The sequence below is a fragment of the Lepisosteus oculatus genome, chromosome 11, assembly GCF_040954835.1.
Source record: "Lepisosteus oculatus isolate fLepOcu1 chromosome 11, fLepOcu1.hap2, whole genome shotgun sequence".
Taxonomy (NCBI): domain Eukaryota; kingdom Metazoa; phylum Chordata; class Actinopteri; order Semionotiformes; family Lepisosteidae; genus Lepisosteus; species Lepisosteus oculatus.
Window position 1 is genome coordinate 23,540,725 of NC_090706.1, and position 19,519 is coordinate 23,560,243.

Genomic DNA, 19,519 nt, shown 5'->3' on the forward strand with positions numbered 1-19,519 from the left:
TTGGTTAGAAAACACACCACGACACTTTCTCCTGATTTTCTGAAAAAACAATTTTCTGAGAAAACTGGATTTAAATATAGCTATTAACCACAGCATGGTATTGTTTTGTCTCTTCACCAGGTCATTCCAGGTAATAGAACATGTCCAATTTGGAGCAATCATTTCTGCTACTGTATTGTCAATTTTCTCATTACCATCAGCAGTGTTTTATTATTTAATACTTCTTTTTATTTCTCAACCCAGAAAAAATGTGGACTGAAAAGAAAAAAAGTCTAAATATTTCATAAGACCGGAGCTAAACCCACACCAGCAGAAGAAAAAAAAACTTCTTCAAATAGCACATTTCCGCTACCAGTGGTTGCCCTGTGGAATTTCCCTAAAGAGGGCAAGAGCTGAGGTAGTTCCTCGGGGGGTATATATAAGAGTTCATAACAGACAGGTTCATCACAGCTTCAGTTCCCTCTCCAGAATCAACGAAAGGAAGTGGGTGGCACCTCTTGCAAGTCTGAACCATGAGCACCAAAATCCTCCTGATTGTAACTCTTGCTGTCTCTGTGGCTCTTTCACAAGGTACAGTATGTTCCTCATTCTGCAGCTCCTGCTTCAGTCTGATTTAGAAATACTAGTTTTTTTAGCAGCAGGGCAGCCTTTAAAATGTGAAACATGCAAGACCATTTTTACTTGTAGATTGAGAATTTCATTTTTTTCACTTTCAGATCTTGGAGCTGGAAGTTCGCGGTGTCTGTGTCATCGTGTCCGGGACAAGATGGTGGGTCACCCCAAATCCATCAAGAATTTGGAAATCTACCCTCCGTCCAGCTCCTGTGAACACACGGAGATCATGTGAGTCCACTATATTGATGCAATTTAGAATTTTTATATGTTTGTGCAGTTATTTTAAAACAATTCCTCTTTCTCATTGAGTGCAGTACAATTATTGTGGTATCTGAGCAAATATCAAATATTTTAGTTACGTTTTTACCAATCACAATAATGTGTGTTATTACCTTAGACATCTTCTTCATCTTTTCTGGTTCTTCTCTGAATAAGAATAATGTGGTTTATGCTCTGTTGTTCCCAGTGTCAGCACATCATAATGAGCTGTTCTTGTTTGTTTTCAGTGTCAACCTGAGAAATGGGGTAAAGTACTGTCTGGATCCCAATGCAAAGAAGATCAAAGAGTTTATCATGAACTTCCAAATGTAAGTAAACATATTTGATACAAACTTGCACTTAATACAAATTCAAGTTTTATTGAACTTCTTGAAAAAGGAATTATTAGTTATAATTCCATAGTTTCATAAATATGTCATTAAGTCATTATGTGTGTTAATCAAACTTAATGGTGTGTTTAAGCAAACAAAATACCACCACAGATGTATGAATGAAAATGCCAATCACCAAGAGATACAGTACATTAGTTCTTATTTTTAGCTTTCTCTGTGGGTGGAAGAATGTTCATATTTTCATGCAGAAAAACTCATACAATGTTTCTATTCCCTCTTCACAGAAAGAAGGCAAGCCCAGCCGGAAAGTAATGGATACTATTAGGTGTTCACAAGCTCCGCACTGTGACAGAGAATTCTCCACAGAACTGTCTCTTTAACTGTTGATCCAGTCCCATCATACCAATTGGAAATGTGCAAATAGTTACTGCGCTATGTTCTTTAGAAGAATGATCATACTTTCTCTGCTATGCACATTGCAAGCTGTTTCTTTGTGTCATAAAAGCTCTGTTTGAAGTATTTTTTCAATTTAATGTTGTTAATTTTGCACTTTATAGATTTATAGATCTATAGCTAAAAATATATTTATATGTATAGATTGGTCTACGTACTGTATATAACTTGATTCACAGTACGTCATAGAATTTATGATAGAATTTATGATATTTCATTTTATATTTTGTTATTATTTATTAGCTACAAATTGAGGATATGTACAACAGAGTTTATTTAATTGTTAAAAATAAAGCTTCTGTTTTAAAAAAATAAGTCATTTGTTTTTGCAGCTTTATTATTTTTATTTTACCAATACAACAACAACTTCACTAATGTTGGAAGTTAGAAAAGATTATACCTTTGGTTTCCTGCCTTGAGAAATATTCTGTATAACATTTTGAAACTTTACATATTTTACTGATCAAAAGTTATGTATTTTTTTATTTCATATAAATTAGTAACAATTTATTTATGTATAATTTGAGAGAGTATTCTATTTTACATTTGACATTTAAGTTCTGGCACATTACTAAAACATGTTTATTTTTCCTTTACTTTATTACATTTTAATACAATCCTCAATGATAATACACATATAATAATACCTTTGGGTTTAAGAAACAGCGGACATGAAATTGTTCTTAAAAGTTTCTCACAATGAGAGTCCATTACACAGCACTATAATATCTCCCTTTAATTCAGAGAAAGAAGAAAATGTGTGATATGAGCCCCAGGAGAAATATACCAACATTTCCAACCTCACAGAACACAATTCGCTAGCAGGGAGAGAGTCTGTGTCAGGCACTATGCTTTTATTATGTGCACCTGTGTGAGATTCAACATGCGTCCTTCCAACTAGAGTCGCCACCTAGCTGCATACTTTCAAGACACCTTGAGACAGGACAAGATTTACAAAAGACTCCTAAATAAATGTGTATTATCTTACAAATTGAAAATAAACCTTTACTAAATTACCATTTTAATTTAATACTCCAAGGCATGTAGCAATACCATAGTCCTTCATGAAAAAGTAATAAATAAAATTCCTTTGGAGAATACAATTTTCAATTGGCCCTTCAGTAACTGTCCAGTAACAGCCAGAACCTTATAGTTCTGTGTTACAGTTATAATAGATAAATTCACTTTTTGTCCTTTATTGTTTTGCTTTAAATCTTAAGTGCCCTCAGATGAGAATGACACAGGGGAACTGGTCCCTGGTATAAAAAAGGTTGAGAAACACATTTGTTTATTGACTGTTTGCCATTTCTGGAACAGTCATCTATTGTTCTAGCCTTCTTAAAGAATTCAGAAAACATTTTTTACCCAGGACCTTTGTGCAGCCATCTTTCATGAGATTAATCCATTCATTTTCTTACTATTTTATCCAGTTTAGTGTCGCGGTTGGGTCAGAAACCATCCCAGCAACCAACAGGCAGGATACATTCTGGACAGACACATATAGATTCATGCACACCAGAGTCAAATTTCAGAGTCAAGCCAATTACAATACCAGTACTGTATGTCTTTGGGCTGTTGGGGGAAACATGGAGGAATTCCTCATGATCACAGGAGAGCATACAAACTCCACACACATAGCACCTCATGTTCAAAATTGAATCCTGGACCTTTATATGTACAATTTACATGTACAACACATGTTCAAGTGAGGAGCTGTGTCATGAACTGCAAAGGAAGAGAAGTTAATTTAAAGCTGAGAAGCAGAATTATAGCCAATATACTGAACCCTTCTTTTTTCTTCTTGCCTTCTACTTAAACCCTGCTTGTTAATTTATGCTGAGAAATAGCTGACCGGCAAAGCTAAATTTTGTAATCTTATTCATACTGGCTCTCTGAGCCTGGTTGTGGGTGTTATATTGAATTCCATGAAAATGCTTTAACTACAATCCGCACAAAGAATCCTATGAATAATAAAACATAATTCAGCATTTTGTTTCTATTATTTCACATTCCACAAAAATACAAGCAAATATTAAAAAGAAATCCGATTAAAATATAGCTTGCTAAAAATATATATGGCATGATATTATGTTATCTTTTACCAGATACATACTTCATGAAAATCATACAAATAAAGAATTTACAGTGGCTATTAATTCAGAAAAAAAATTTAAGTTATGTAATTGTATGTCACAGAATCTATCACTTTATTTTTAAATCAAATTTAGATATATATATAGCCATTATTTATTAAATTAAAATAGTATACAAAGTATAACATATGTTACAGATATTTTTATTTCGCACAGATGTAATATTTGTTTTTGGAGCTCACAAACTGTTTTATTTATGGTTTCACTCACCAGCAAAGATTTTCTGTTCCATGCCTATTTGTGTATAAAATAGTAACTATATTATTAATGTAGGGGGGCACAGTGGTGCAGTGATTAGCAGTGCTGCCTCGTGATCCTCGGTTAATTTAAGGCCTGAGGTGCTATCTGTGTGGAGTTCATATGTTCTCCCAGTGTTCACATAGGTTTCCTCAAATTTACTCCCTCACTCCCAAAAACATACTGGGATATTCTACATCGATGTGAGTACATGTCTGTCTGTGTATCTGTCCTTTGATGGACTGGTGTCCTGTCCAGGTTGTACTCTTTTGCTTGCAGAGTTAGGGTCTGGCAAACTTGCAAACCTTAATTGGAAGAAGCAATTAGAAATTGGACAGATGGGTTATTCAAGTATTATTTGTGACAGAGAACACTATGTGATATATGTTTCAGTCCAGGGGTCATAGATCATTGAGCACAGACCTGGAGCTCATACCTCCAAAGTGCATAAATGGATTCTAAATTAATAAACAATTGGCTTCAGCAAAGGTAAAAAAATCTAGTTGGTTGTAAATGCAAGGGTCATGACATATTGGCAAACGAGCTCTTCCCATAAGTCTGGAATAGATAGTGGTTGGACATCGATGCACAAGCAAACACTAAAACGTCTCTCTTTTTTGTGAAACTGAATCACCAAATAAGTAAAATGGCAGGAAAAAGCACTATTTTATTAAACGCACTAAGAATATTATATTATATGAAGATATCTGATTAAAAATGCCCTTATGTTTTCTGGCAAAACTAAGATGAGCCTTTATGTTCTTTTTGCTCAGCAGTGGTTTTCGTCTTGGAACTCGCCAGCAGCCATATCACCCTGCAACTCACAACTGGCAACCCACTGAAGCTAAGCAGGTGTGAGCCTGGTCAGTACCTGGATGGGAGACCTCCTGGGAAAAACTAAGGTTGCTGCTGGAAGAGGTGTTAGTGGGGCCAGCAGGGGGCACTCACCCTGCAGTCCATGTGGGTCCTAATGCCCCAGTATAGTGATGGGGACACTATACTGTAAAACAGGCGCCGTCCTTCGGATGAGACGTAAAACTGAGGTCCTGACTCTCTGTGGTCATTAAAAATCCCAGGGTGTTTCTCGAAAAGAGTAGGGGTGTAACCCCGGCGTCCTGGCCAAATTTCCCGTTGGCCCTTACCAATCATGGCCTCCTAATAATCCCCCTCTATGAATTGGCTACATTACTCTGCTCTCCTCCCCACTGATAGCTGATGTGTGGTGAGCGTTCTGGCGCACTATGGCTGCCGTCGCATCATCCAGGTGGATGTTGCACATTGGTGGTGGTGGAGGGGAGTCCCCATTACCTGTAAAGTGCTTTGAGTGGAGTGTCCAGAAAAGCGCTATATAAGTGTAAGCAATTATTATTATTATTATTAACTCTGCTGCCATTTCAGGCCATTTTTCCCAGTCTCTTTCTTATGGTGGAGTCATGAACACTGACCTTAACTGAGGCAAGTGAAGCCTGCAGTTCTTTGGATGTTGTTGTGGGTTTTTTTGTGACCTCTTGGATGAGTCGTCGCTGCACTCTTTGGGTAATTTTGGTCGGCCGGCCACTCTTGGGAAGGTTCACCACTGTTCCATGTTTTCGCCATTTGTGGATAATGGCTCTCACTGTGGTTCGCTGGAGTCCCAAAGCTTTAGAAATGGCTTTATAACCTTTTACAGACTGATAAATCTTAATTACTCTGTTTCTCATTTGTTCCTGAATTTCTTTGGATCACAGCATGATGTCTAGCTTTTGAGGATCTTTTGGTCTACTTCACTTTGTCAGGCAGGTCCTATTTTAGTGATTTCTTGATTGAGAACAGGTGTGGCAGTCATCTGGCCTGGGTGTGGCTAGAGAAATTGAACTCAGCTTTCCAAAGATGTGATAAACCACAGTTGATTTATGTTTTAACAGGGGGGGCAATCACTTTTTCACACAGGGCCATGTAGGTTTGGATTTTTTTTTCCCTTAATAATAAAAACCTTCATTTTAAAACTGCATTTTGTGTTTACTTGTGTTATCTTTGTCTAATATTTCAATTTGTTTGATGATCTGAAACATTTCAGTGTGACAAACATGCAAAAAAATAAGAAATCAGGAAGGGGGCAAACACTTTTTCACACCACTGTATATGTATATTTTGGGTAGTTATTTCAGTGGCATTCAAAAGTGTTTGGGAAGAATATACCTATGTATCTCAAAATTCAATTAAATTTATTTTTATATAGTGCCTTTCACAACAGGGTTAACCCAAAGCATTTAACAATGCAAGTGATCATAAATGTTGTGAATACAGAACAGAAAAGACCAGAAGACAATGGAGGAGAGGAACCAAGAACTCCTTAGGAAGGAGAAAAAACTCTAGGGGCCCAAGGTAAACAGGCTGCCCAACCCCTTTGGGCATGTTAACATTATACAATTAAAAAAATAAATAGATGAATGAGAATATTAATCCATTCATCATGTCTTCTGTATGTCAGTACTCCATGAAGATCTCTGTAGACCTCCTAAACGATAGCTATATCCACGATGTCCCTCCTGGATCCATGGCAGTGATGCAGCATCCAACTCAGATGGTGCCCAGCCAACATAATGAAAACGATTACTTAAATATGAAGTAAACCACTTAAGGACAGTTCCAAATAAGCCAACCTCAAACTCAAGCCTGTGTAACAAGACAGAGTGATCAACTGTGTCAAAGGCAGCACTAAGATCTAGAAGCACAGGCACTGTTGCATTCCCCGTGTCAGTAGCTAACAGAATATCATTTACGACTCTTGTTAGTGCAGTTTCAGTGTTGTGGCCTGGGCGGAAACCAGACTGAAATTTCTCAAGTATATTATTTATAATAATAATAATAATTGCTTACACTTATATAGCGCTTTTCTGGACACTCCACTCAAAGCGCTTTACAGGTAATGGGGACTCCCTTCCACATCCAGCTTGATGATGCGACGGCAGCCATAGTGCGCCAGAACACTCACCACGCATCAGGGACCAGTGGGGAGGAGAGCAGAGTAATGAAGCCAATTTATAGAGGGGGATTGTTAGGAGGCCATGATTGATAAAGGCAGATGGGGAAATTTGGCCAAGATGCCGGGTATTTGATTCTAGATACGACTGAAATTGGGCCACAAGTATTCTCTCAAGAATTTTAGCTAGATATGGGACGTTTGAGACAGGCCTGTAGTTGTTAAGAACTTGTGGATCAAAATTTGGCTTCTTAAGGAGCAGTCTAACAACCGCTACCTTAAATTGATCAGGTACTGTGCAACGCCTGATGCAAAGGACATGTTCATCATACTAATTATAGGTCCTGCCAGTACTTCAGGAGAATCTTTGACTAGCTGAGTGGGGATGGGATCTAGCGGACAGGTGGTTGACTTTGTCTCAATAATTAATTTCTTGAGTTCTTGTTCATTAACTAATTGAAAAACACAATAGAGGTTCTTATATTGTTTCTGTATTTCTTGCGACTTCTTTGGGGCTTATTTGATTGCGTCTGAAGTCTGATGGTGTTAATTTTATCTTTAAAGAAGTTCATAAAATCATCACTACTAAAGTTAGATGGTACTATAGAATCGTATTTGTCTTATTTGTAAGAATAGCTATAGTCTTAAATAGGTAGTGAGGGTTATTTTTATTGCTTTCTATAACTTCAGAGTAGTAAACTTAACGAGCTCTATATACAGGTAGGGCTTTCTTGCAGTATATTGTTGTAGGCTATCAGTCCATGCCGACTTGAATACTTGTAGACCAGTAGACCTCAATTTGCACTCTAGTTTGCAGTACTCCTGTTTAAGGGATCGTTTGTGATCATTATATCATGGAGAAATAGCAGGGTTGTTCAGAGGCAACTCGCAAACTATAATGGAAGAACAATCATCACTGATGTTCGCAACGGATGTGGCTAAAAAAAATATTCTTAAAGAACAGAAATCTGTCATTGTGCCCTGTTTCAAGAGCTGGCTCTATGAGATAATCTCCACGATTACAAAGGAGAGGATTTGTCCTCATACAATTTCATAGGATCTGGGGTAGCTTTCTTTAATGTTTTGAAGAAGACTGAGCTTTGTACTTTTCCCTGATTGTTTTACACATCCAATAATTATGTGATTACTTTTACTGCAGATTTTGATTCTATACCAACTTTAAACAAGAAAACTGTAAAAAGTCCTAAGCAAGTTTTAGCTATTTGTTCTTTGTCCAGGTGTAGTTTTTTCTTTGTTTTTGTTTTATTTAACATGTTTTGTGTATTTTGTGCTGTTTTTTTCTTTTTGAAATTTTCAAAATTTCTTAAAATACTGAATAAATAAAAAATTATCATAATTATAAATTATTATAATTATTAACAACATATATCAAAATTTCAGATGATGCCAAAATCAGAGGAGTGTTGCATCAAATATTGAAGCAGATATTCAATATTTCACAGTCCAAATATTTTTACAGTCCAAAATCATCAAATACTAAAGCAGTAAATGAAATTCAAAATATTGAAAATGGAAATGGAAAAGTGAAAAATGAAAACTACAGTAACATAGACGAGTGCCCAGATATTGCAGGTACATTATGTACATTAGAAATACAGGACTACAGGTATAGATCTTGAAGAGACAGTGAGTTATAAAATATTTCCAGAGGATTTTAAAGTATAGTAATAAAGGTGTGCTGTACTGTGTTTCATTTCCCGAATAGATGAAAAGCATATAAAAAGCAGAAAATGCATCGGGTGTATTTTGAAATCCTGAGTCTTAAAATAAGAAGCAGTAGAGTCCCGCTAGGGCCATTTCAGTGACTAAAAGTTCCTGAAGTGTCACAGTTTCATTTCCAGTGGCCCTGAATTTCCACGTGAAATTTCCCCTGCAGAGGAAAGAAGCTGAGGTAATCCTCTGAGGGGTGTATATAAGTGTCCATCGCAACCAACTGAAGCACAGCTTCAACAGCCTCTCTTCTCTCATCACCTAAAGGAAGTGGGTTTCACCCTTTTGCAAGTCTGAACCATGAGCACTAAAGTCCTTCTGATCGTGGCTCTTGCTGTCACAGTGGCTGTTTCGCAACGTAAGTACAATTCTCTTTTGCTGCTTTTTAGCTTGATACTGCATATCTGCTTTGGCATTTAGAGTACAGGGATGGTGTGTCTATTAGAATTGCCTTGTTTCCAGTCACATATCTAACAAGATAAAACTAGTGTGAATAATGGGAAAACATTAAAATGTAATGCGCTAGTCATTTAGAGAATAATGCTGTTGTCTGCAGTTTACTACAAAAAAATAAATCATTTTTCCTGTCTTGACCAATCTTGAAACTCCCAAAAAATGGACAGTATGTTTGTTGTGGAAAGCCCTATAGTTCTAATTGTTCTTTTGTCCTCAGATATCGCCAGTGACAGCTCTCGATGCCTATGTCAGAGGACCCGACAAAAGATTGTAGGAAATCCCAGACAAATCAAGAATGTGGAAATCTTCCCTCCCTCCAACTTCTGTGAAAACATGGAAATCATGTGAGTACAGAGTATGGAGGCAGCTGACAGATGAAGCAATAATATTATTATAATATGACTATTTATAAAAACATATTTGTGGAAATCCCTTAGAAAGATTATATGCAATGTAATTAACATCCTGCACATTAAATGCATGTTAAGACATAGACCTTTTTGTATAATTGAGCATTATAGATTTTCCTCAGCATTTCCGCCACTCACCATGTCAGAGAGTGATGATTCCTTCTGGTACATTTTCAGTGTCAACATGGATGGTGGGGCTCATTATTGTTTGGATCCAAACATGAAGAAGATCAGAGAAATCCTCCAGAAGCTAAGAACGTAAGTTGTGTTTATTTTAAGTTCAAACATTCTCCTGTGTTCGCAAAAATCTAGGAAATATTTGTTTTAATAACCAGAGGAGGTGGGTATGCAACTGACTATAGACGAAGATCATGTACTGTTATATATAACTTTTACAGATGCCATGTATATTTTTGTTCAGTTTAATATATATTTACAAGCATATAAGGAATTGTTTCATAATGGAATTGTTGAAGACTTGAATTGCGCTAAGATCATCTACATTATATTTAAATTCTCAGTGTCTATTGCCTTGTAATTGTACTGAAGATTGTACATGGGAAAACATTGTATTCATGTGCTGTATTATCTCTTTCCGCAGGAAGAGATCAAGCAAAAATCTCAATTAATGAACATACTGGAATCAGAAGCATCAATGAACCTCTTTCTGGGCACTTTAAAATTCCTTAAACTATTGTACTTTTAAATTGTAAAATATACAGTGTGAGTTTTAAACATTTTAAAAGTCTTATTTTAATTATTTAAAATTCCATTTTTTTAACAAAGCAAATTCAATTTTATGAATTTTTATTAAAGAAAGCCACTATGAGGGCATTAACTTAAGAATACATGCATTTCTTACTGACATATTATTTATCCATCTGAAACTGAGAATATGTGTGTTTTCATTGCACTTTATATTTGCAATAAAGAATTTTTCATAATAAAACTTATTGTATGTGTTTTTCCCTCATTCAGTACCGTGAGATTTAATATTTCACTTAAGCATTGTGTTGAGCATTAGGCCTGACCTTAACCTTGTCTTCCACTGCACAAGACAAGAGGTCCAAAGACAAGAACAAAGACAAACAAAAACAAATAAAATTACACAAGGTCATTTCTACAGCACTATAATTAATTTCTGCAGTTGCCTCCTGCTTTTAAATACTGATATTTTCTGCTCACCTATTCTTTGGCAAGCACAACTTTTACATTCATTTAGTTTTTCCGTCTCCTTATTATCTCGCTGGATAGTAGAAGGTTTTTTTTATTTGTAGAGATAAGTGTGGCAGTTTGTAAACTTACGTATCACTGGCTCTCACCCTGAGTTTCAGAGTTTCTTTTAGAAAGCCCTATACTAGTCTAGATGATCTCCATACAAATTTTCTCAAGTGTGTGAAACAACCACTGTAAATCTGTCAGCACTGAGAACTGCTTTTCATATTACTAACACCGTAAATATAACACAACAGACTGGCATGCTATTTGGTCCAAATTAGGTATCCATATCTAAAGGTGGTACTACGGTACAGTGGTTAGCATTGCTGCCTTGCCCTGAGTCATTCCAGGTTACTGTCTGTGTGGAGTTTGTATGTCCTCCTCATGTTCGCATGGGCTTTTGCCAGGTGCTCTTGTTTTTTCCCACGGTCAAAAGACATGCAATAGGTTAATTGGTTTCTGGAAAAATTGGCCATGGTGTGAGTGCATGTGTGTGTTCATGTCTCTGTGTGCCCTGTGATGGACATCTATCCAGCCTTGCGCCTATTGCTGACTGGGATAGGCTCCTGCTCCCCTGCCACCCTGTTCTGCTTAACAAGGTTTAGTAAATGGATGGATTGATCCCTATCTAAAGCAGAATTTTGAAAAGGCATTTGACAGAAAAGAAAACTCTGAAACCCGCCCAAATGTATTGGACAGTCTTTCCAAAGAGTAACTTTCCTTGTTTGTAAGAGTGAAAGAAATGGCACAATAAAACAACACTAATGTTTGCACTAATATTTTGCAGCCCTTACTTGTGGAATGGAGCTGTAATTGAGTTCAATGGCTTTTCTCTTTCTCTTATGTAGCAAGGGAACTTATATATACAGTACCTCGATACATCTGTCTCTATTGTTCTCAGGAAACCTAGATGACAGATAAACAGATAAGATAAACAGATACTTTATATGCTTGGACAAAGATCTCTCAGAAAATCCACTGAAATTCTGATTCAAATGAAAAATTTATTGGAATGAAAAGAGTACATGTGCACTCCTCCCATAAGAATGATCTCTATCGTATCAAAGTTGTATTATGTACAGTAGGAGCCTGGAAAGTTATTGTTATGACAACAGTAGTAGCCAAAGAAGGAACAGAAACAGAAAATGCAAAACCAAGAGGTACTATAGAATAGCTTTGTACATAGACAGCATCTCATTCATTGTGCATTATTTGGGTTATACTGTACAGGTTTTGTAATTATTTTTAGAAATTCATGATTAACTCCACACACAAATTCAGAAATTCTGAAAAGATATGTAACTATTATGTATGTATACAGTATGTATGTATCTACAATACACTTTTTCTTTTACCTTAATTAGTTGTTCTGTCCTTCTATTCATTGGATTATAGAATTCTTAAATACGCAGCCAGAAGACGTACTACACATAACCACGCTGACATTAGACCCTGTTCTTTTTTTGGCATCTGAATCTAAAGTGTGAATCTTCCACCAGGGGCAGTTGTGGGTCTGTTTCCATTACAGACAGAAACTTAATGGTTATAACATAGCAGCACCCATTTTCTGGTCATTCATTTTACATTATAACACCCCAGTGCAGGCTTCACATTACGTTCTGCACAACAGTGGAAAACAAAAGAAGAGACAGCAGAAGAAGAGGGTGTAACTTGAATCTTTTGCTTTGATTATAGTCTGATCTCTGTCTGCTGTAGTAAAGTGCAGGACAGGTCTCTCTCTACTTTTTATCCCAGATAGCTCTCAACATGGAAGTTTGCATAATCATTTACACTTTGCTTCTTTTTTGGTATTTTTAAAATATACTAAAGCATGTTCCAAAAATGCAGTTCACAACATGTTCTTTCATGCTCTGCAAAAAATGTTAACATTAAATGATTGTTCTACACAAGTTTGTGTTCAGCTATGCAGTGTTGTGACTCACCGCAAGACCCTACACACATGCACACAGCATTTTGATCTTGTTTTGTCGGTGGGCTCCAATCCAGTCCCACTGTTTACTGTATGTATGAGCACATTACAGGTTCCAAACCAACAAATATATCAGCAAAGTACAGTAGATGTAATCTCCAGGAGAACACAGAGATTACTGAGCATAGAAACTGATTTTAAGCATAAAACAATGCTACCATCCAACAACAGACACAGTGTTATAAGATTAATAAAAAAAATTGCTTACACTTATATAGCTATTTTCTGGACACTTCACTCAAAGCACTTTACAGGTAATGGGGACTCCCCTCCACCACCACCAATGTGCAGCATCCACTTGGATGATGTGATGACAGCCAAAGTGCACCAGAACACTCACCACACATCAGCTATCAGTGTGGAGGTGAACAGAGTGATGAATCCAATTCATAGATGGGGATTATTAGGAGGCCAAGATTGGTAAAGGCCAATGGGAAACTTGGGCAGGACACTGAGGTTACACCCCTACTCATTTTGAGAAAGACCCTGGGATTTTTGAATGACCACAGAGAGTCAGGACCTCAGTTTTACATCTCATCCAGAGGATTTTACAGTATAGTGTCCTCTGGATAAGATGGGGCATTAGAACCCACACAGACCACAGAGTGAGCACCCCCTGCTGGCCCCACGTCCAGCAGCAACCTTAGTTTTTCCCTGGAGACCTCCCATCCAGGTACTGGCCAGGCTCACACCTGTTTAGCTTCAGTGGGCAGCCAGTTGTGAGTTGCAAGGTGACATGGCTGCTGGCTAGGTCCTAATTATTATATTAAATTATGTCCTAATTGTTATATTATCTACAGTATTACGTTACAATATACTTAAAAGACATTAAAAACACAAAAATGAGTATTGGAACTAATAGCATTTATAAAGTATCTAATGCCTCTCAGTATATAATGCTTTATAAAATTTGGTTAAAAATATGGCGATAAATATTTTCCTATTTTTTAGGTACTGAGATTAGTGTGTTTTGTATAACGTTTTTATCATTTAAGTTACTTTAGGAACAAAATATGGACAAATTCATACAGGACAAATTAAAAATGATTTCTTGGTAAATTAATAAACACTCACCAAAATTTGGCATGTTCACATCTTTAGTTCTGTTTGTGTCATTTTATAACTAGGTTTTTTTCCTGTAGTCTAACAGTCAAAAAATGCACTGTGAGATGTGTCAGTTTCACAGCCTTCTCGTCATTATTTATAGAGACCCTAATAAAGGGCACCATGAAGTGTTTAAATCCTGCAGAACAAAGGGTGTAGAAACTCCTCAGGTGGCCTGATGGTGAGGTGTCTTCTATTCATATTTGTTGTCACCGACTCACTCTGAAAATGCTTGCTGACAAGAAAATGACACTGCTCTTCTTCTGAACACACGTCAGTTGTGACAACCACTAGTAAGTGACAGTCATATCAGTTTATTGGAAACTCCCAAAGTTCTTTAAGTATTTGCCTTTGTAAATACCACTTTTTCTTTTTCAAGATCCCAAATGAGAATTTAAAAAGAGGAGAGTAGTGATGAAAGAAGAAATTGAGCTCTCTAACTCCTGCCATGATGCTTCTCCTCAGAGTACTAGATGAGAAACTTGACTCAGAGGCTTAATAAAAACCAGACCACATTATGTAGCCTGCTGTTGCTCTAGGTTGGACGTGCCCAGTTGTTCAATGACCCCTCCATGAGCTGGGTACAGTAAAGGCCATTTCTGCAGATCACAATCCCCTTTCTCTAATTTGGTGGTGTTTAAAAAAGGATGAAAATAAATTAGTAAACCAAAATGAAAATAGTCAAAATAAAGGATAGGTTTTATGGTTGTCTTTGAATCCATCAGCTGCAGCACACCTGGGGAGATTAAGGATTCCAGTGAAACATATACTCAGTTAAGATAAGAAGTTACAGATTCAGGGAAGATAGAGATCCAGAGCAATGCATTTCACAAGGAAAAGATGTGAAGCACACATGTTCTACACCAGGGGTGCCCAGACCTGGTCCTGTCCTGGAGAAAACTAATCACGGTTTCCTAGGTTACCCTTAAGTCACCAATTCATGAGCCTTCTGTACTATTTAATTGTGATCAATTTAGCAGGGATTTGTTAAATTAAACAAATTACAGATCATTTGGAGTAAACGATACCCTTCATACCTCAAGTACCAGAGTCTCCTTAATAGAATAAATTACTTACTTAATTTACTTGGCCAATGACTTTACAAATGTTTGTCGTCTTTTTAAAACAGGCAATTTAGAGTGGCCAATAAGACCTAGAGTGTTGGGGTTTTGCAGGACCTAGAGCAAAGATCTCTGTTCTGTTCAGTACTGGCATTCTTTTTAAAGTGTCGCTTTGCTGTTTTTACGATACAGCAGTAGGGAAAAATCTCATATTCCAAGGCCTAATCCTTACAAGATGCACAGAACATCCATCACAAAACTATCAGGATAAAGGCTTCTCAGAAATGTTTTGGTATTTACTTTTTGTTTTATTTTGGTATTAATGTATGAAAAATATAACAGGTATTTTCTATTTTGAACATGCAAATAAGCACTTTTAAAATAAGCTATTATGGGCTTTGTGAATCTTTTATGTATGTGCGTGCTCTTGTTGGCATGTAGTGGTTTTTGTAAGTTTAAAATGTTCAGGTTCAGAATAATTATTTTAAAGTCCCATATTGCCCTCTAAAGGTCAGTTTGTAGATCTGCACAAAAAAAGTCCTAAAACACCATACTCCCTACAGGCCAATCTGAAAGTCAATGAAATATTACAAGATGATGAAAAGTTCTGAGGTTTCTTGATTTAGTATATAGTCAGTATCTAAGCGTTGCAAGACAAAACTCATCTGATTTCAATGCACTTAAATGACACATTTCATATGTACTTCAATCAAATGGTTTGCTAAAGCAATTCAAGCATACCACCATATTGTCACAAGGCATTTACTGTATGTGTCTTATAGGGATATATTTCTTATTTAGCTTTGATGTAATCCATCCAACTTCTAAAACCATTATTCAATACAGAGTTGTAGAACTTTTATATAAAATAATAAATATTTTATATACAAGAAGTATAGCACAGGAAGATGTTGTATCATCTTTCTTCAACCTTATTTTCTTTCCATTTTATGTTCATATACCCCAAAGAGACCAATTTTCACATAAATTATGTTATACTTCACATAAATGAAAATGTAATTGTGGACGTCCACATACTGGACACTGTACTGCTATTGAAATATCAATATCATCAGAAAAACATTAATGTAATTAATTTGTTCTGGTGCTGTGGGAATAAATACAACATACAGTGGCAGAGAAAAACTTGCCTGTTCTGAGCTAGCCAAAATGTTACCTTGGTAACAATTTATTAAACTTTGATTAAAATTGTGAAAGTGATTTATTAAAGTCTTCTAGTTATCAGTGAAAAGTACTGAGATTTGTAAAACAAAACTAAATTTCAGTAATTCCCGATAAGGAAATCAAACACTATTACAAGGTGGAAAATGAGAATTAATTATTCCCATTATGGCATCCCAGAACAAAACTGTACATCTGGATTAAATTAAAGATTTGCTCTCGATTGAGGAAATCAGTACAAAACACTTAAGCCACAGGTAGCTTTATCTATTTTTACACAGCTCTGATTCACAGTATACCATTTTAAAAGACATGCCCCTAATGGTGAATGGAGAGTAAGTTTGCACTTTGCCAGAGGCTAAGGATCTTCTAGGTTTAAGATAACTTTTTGGTCTTGTAAGTCTACATAAGTGTCAAAGTCTTGTTTCTGTGACATCTTGTTCTTGAGAATGTACCCTTTCGTAACATTTCAGCATTTTGTATTCAGTGAGACTATAAAAAGAGGGAACAGAGTTGCATAGGATAAAGACAAGATAAGATAAATAGATATATACAGTAGCATATGTAATAATAATAATAATAATTGCTTACACTTATATAGCGCTTTTCTGGACACTCCACTCAAAGCGCTTTACAGGTAATGGCAGCGACGGCAGCCATAGTGCGCCAGAACGCTCACCACACATCAGCTATCAGTGTGGAGGTGAACAGAGTGATGAATCCAATTCATAGAGGGGGATTATTAGGAGGCCATGATTGATAAAGTCCGATGGGAAATTTGGCCAGGACGCCGGGGTTACACCCCTACTCTTTTTGAGAAACGCCCTGGGATTTTTAATGACCACAGAGAGTCAGGACCTCGGTTTTACGTCTCATCTGAAGGACGGCGCCTGTTTACAGTATAGTGTCCCCGTCACTATACTGGGGCATTAGGACACACATGAGCCGCAGGGTGAGCGCCCCCTGCTGGCCCCACTAACACCTCTTCCAGCAGCAACCTTAGTTTTTCCCAGGAGGTCTCCCATCCAGGTACTGACCAGGCTCACACATGCTGAGCTTCAGTGGGTTGCCAGGTGTGAGTTGCAGGGTGATATGGCTGCTGGTCGTATCAGAGAAAAAAATATATTGTGCTGCCTGTTAAGGGGTACAACAAAAAGGTGTTCTCCAGGCCAAAGAATAAGATGAAAAGTGACTCCAGAGCAACAACTGTCTTGACTGCTCTGCTCTTTCTGAAGAATTTTGAGTTCCATCAAAATGGCCGATATTTTATTTTTGTAGCTGGACAATCCATAGATTGGTGGAATGATTTTCAAGAATTTAAAGCAGCTGAGGATTTAAACTGGTTTCCACTGCTCTGGAAACCCTGTAAAAGTAGATTAAACATTTGCAGGCAGGATCACTGAAAAGTGCACTGGTTTCTCCAAATATAGGTAAAGTCTGGGCAATATGGGATCCCCAGACTCACAATCAAGATAACATTAACCAATGCCAAGCAAGATTGTCCTTCTCCACTGGACTGATCTGGACGCCACACATGTCGGCATGTGTAGATGTTGCCACAACAATGGCATTTGCTGGGATTCCAATAAGTGAAAGCAGGAAGAGTACTCATCTAAAAAGAGAATAGCCATCCATACTGAAGTGTAGTGACATAAAATTGATTACTTTAAATCACTTTGAAGAACACTTAAAGAAATGTGCTAAGACCAGCCCAGTACTCATATTTCAACATTTGACAGTTCATAGGATGTTATAAAAAGAGAACAACAGCACATGTTAACAAAACAATTAGGGACATAGAAGTTTAGAAGTTTAGGTACAATGAAGAAAGTGATACCTACTGATAGTACTTGGCTTCAATACATTTGTCACCTTTGAGCTACAATTTCCATTAAATAACTCAGTTTTAAGAAAGGTAATGGAAATATCTCATAGAAACTTCTTCTACTTAGTGCTAGTGAAAAACAGCAAGACTTTAGTAGAAAGAAGCAAACTCCAGAAATCGAATAATTCTGTCTATGAAAAAAGTGAACATAAACATCACTGTCAAAAGGATCAACCCCATAAAAGTTACTAAAGCCTTTATTTTCATTCATTTACTTTGTAATCGCTTCTTCCATTTTGGGGTCACAGTGGAGCCAGAGGAAACCCAAATGTGGAGAGCAAATACATTCCATACAGATAGCACCCCAAGTCCAGAATAGAGCCTTGCGCCATGAGACAGCAATGCTAACCACTGTACTGCTCTACTTTAGTAACATAGTTCTGAATGTATGTAGTAACAGGCATGGGATCCAAAATATTTACTGGGGCATGAAACTGTAAATAATACCTTTTCTGAGTTCCAAAAACAAATATTATAGCTGTGAGAGAAAAATATTCTTTTTAAAAATTTAAATAAACTCTATTATACAATGCATACAATTTTCATTTAATAAATAATAGCTACTGTATATAACTATAGGTCATTAAATACATTTTCTAATATTTTATACATTCATAAATTGTGATTATTATTACTATTATTATTAATAACAATAATATTTTCATTAAGAGTTTACTAAATCTGATTTAAGAATGAAACAATACATTCTGTGACATTTCATTAATACATTTACATAAATAAGCCAAATAATGTACATACATTATACATAATTAAGAGCAACACATTTTAAAATAGTTTTTCTAAATTCATAACCTCCATACAGTGTATCTTTATTTGTATGAGTAAAATATGTAAACTATCTTATAAGAGATAAAACAATATCATGCTGTAATTATATTTAGCAAGCTATATCTTAATCAGGTTTCTTATTAATGTTTTCTTGTATTTTTGTAGTTTTTTGTAGAAATGTCTGTAGTTTTAAATAATTCAACCAAAATGCTGAATTGTCTTATTGTTCATAGGATTCTTTACAGCCATTATAGCTCAAGCTTCTTCTTGGAATTCAATATAACACCTACTGTATAACAAGGCTCAGAGAGCCAACAGGAATAAGATAATAAGAAATGTAGCGTTGCTGGTCAACTGTTGCTCAGCATAAATAAACAGGCAGGTAGAATGAAAGAAGAAAGGTTCAGTATTGTTGTTTATAATTCTACTTCCAGCTTTGAATTATCTTCTACTTGTTCCTTTAGAGCTCATACACTGACACAGCTCCTTGCTTGAACCTGTGTTGTACAGTGGAGGGTACACATAAGTTGTATCTGTTCTCTAGCTTAAGCTGATTATGATGAGGGGCTTCAGATCTTGTCAATAATGCCAAATGGTGTCACATGGTGGGTAGCATTGCTGTCTTGAAGTGCTGGGGCCTTGGAATCAATTCTGCACCTTGA

At 36.4% G+C, this 19,519-nt stretch overlaps 2 protein-coding genes across 2 annotated transcripts; both read left to right on the forward strand.

Moving 5' to 3' along the window:
* Window positions 1-431: 431 nt before the first annotated feature.
* On the forward strand, window positions 432-1,994 carry LOC102688975 (C-X-C motif chemokine 9-like). The gene is made up of 4 exons (XM_015349444.2): window positions 432-570; window positions 717-843; window positions 1,122-1,202; window positions 1,511-1,994. Exons 1-4 carry the CDS (start codon window positions 513-515, stop codon window positions 1,536-1,538), a joined length of 294 nt encoding a protein of 97 aa, XP_015204930.1. The 5' UTR covers window positions 432-512; the 3' UTR covers window positions 1,539-1,994.
* Window positions 1,995-8,980: 6,986 nt separating this feature from the next.
* Window positions 8,981-10,577, forward strand: LOC102689183 (C-X-C motif chemokine 10-like). The gene is made up of 4 exons (XM_015349445.2): window positions 8,981-9,120; window positions 9,436-9,562; window positions 9,806-9,886; window positions 10,230-10,577. The coding sequence occupies exons 1-4, from the start codon at window positions 9,063-9,065 to the stop codon at window positions 10,255-10,257; spliced, it is 294 nt and encodes a 97-aa protein (XP_015204931.1). The 5' UTR covers window positions 8,981-9,062; the 3' UTR covers window positions 10,258-10,577.
* Window positions 10,578-19,519: the final 8,942 nt, after the last annotated feature.

What these genes read in the sequence shown, in the direction of transcription:
- LOC102689183 (XM_015349445.2), top strand. Translation starts at nt 9,063, where the DNA reads ATGAGCACTAAAGTCCTTCTGATCGTGGCTCTTGCTGTCACAGTGGCT. An exon ending in TGTGAAAACATGGAAATCAT is followed by an intron (nt 9,563 to 9,805) that starts GTGAGTACAGAG and finishes GTACATTTTCAG; the next exon opens with TGTCAACATGGATGGTGGGG. An exon ending in ATCCTCCAGAAGCTAAGAAC is followed by an intron (nt 9,887 to 10,229) that starts GTAAGTTGTGTT and finishes CTCTTTCCGCAG; the next exon opens with GAAGAGATCAAGCAAAAATC.
- LOC102688975 (XM_015349444.2), top strand. Translation starts at nt 513, where the DNA reads ATGAGCACCAAAATCCTCCTGATTGTAACTCTTGCTGTCTCTGTGGCT. An exon ending in TGTGAACACACGGAGATCAT is followed by an intron (nt 844 to 1,121) that starts GTGAGTCCACTA and finishes GTTTGTTTTCAG; the next exon opens with TGTCAACCTGAGAAATGGGG. An exon ending in TTTATCATGAACTTCCAAAT is followed by an intron (nt 1,203 to 1,510) that starts GTAAGTAAACAT and finishes CCCTCTTCACAG; the next exon opens with AAAGAAGGCAAGCCCAGCCG.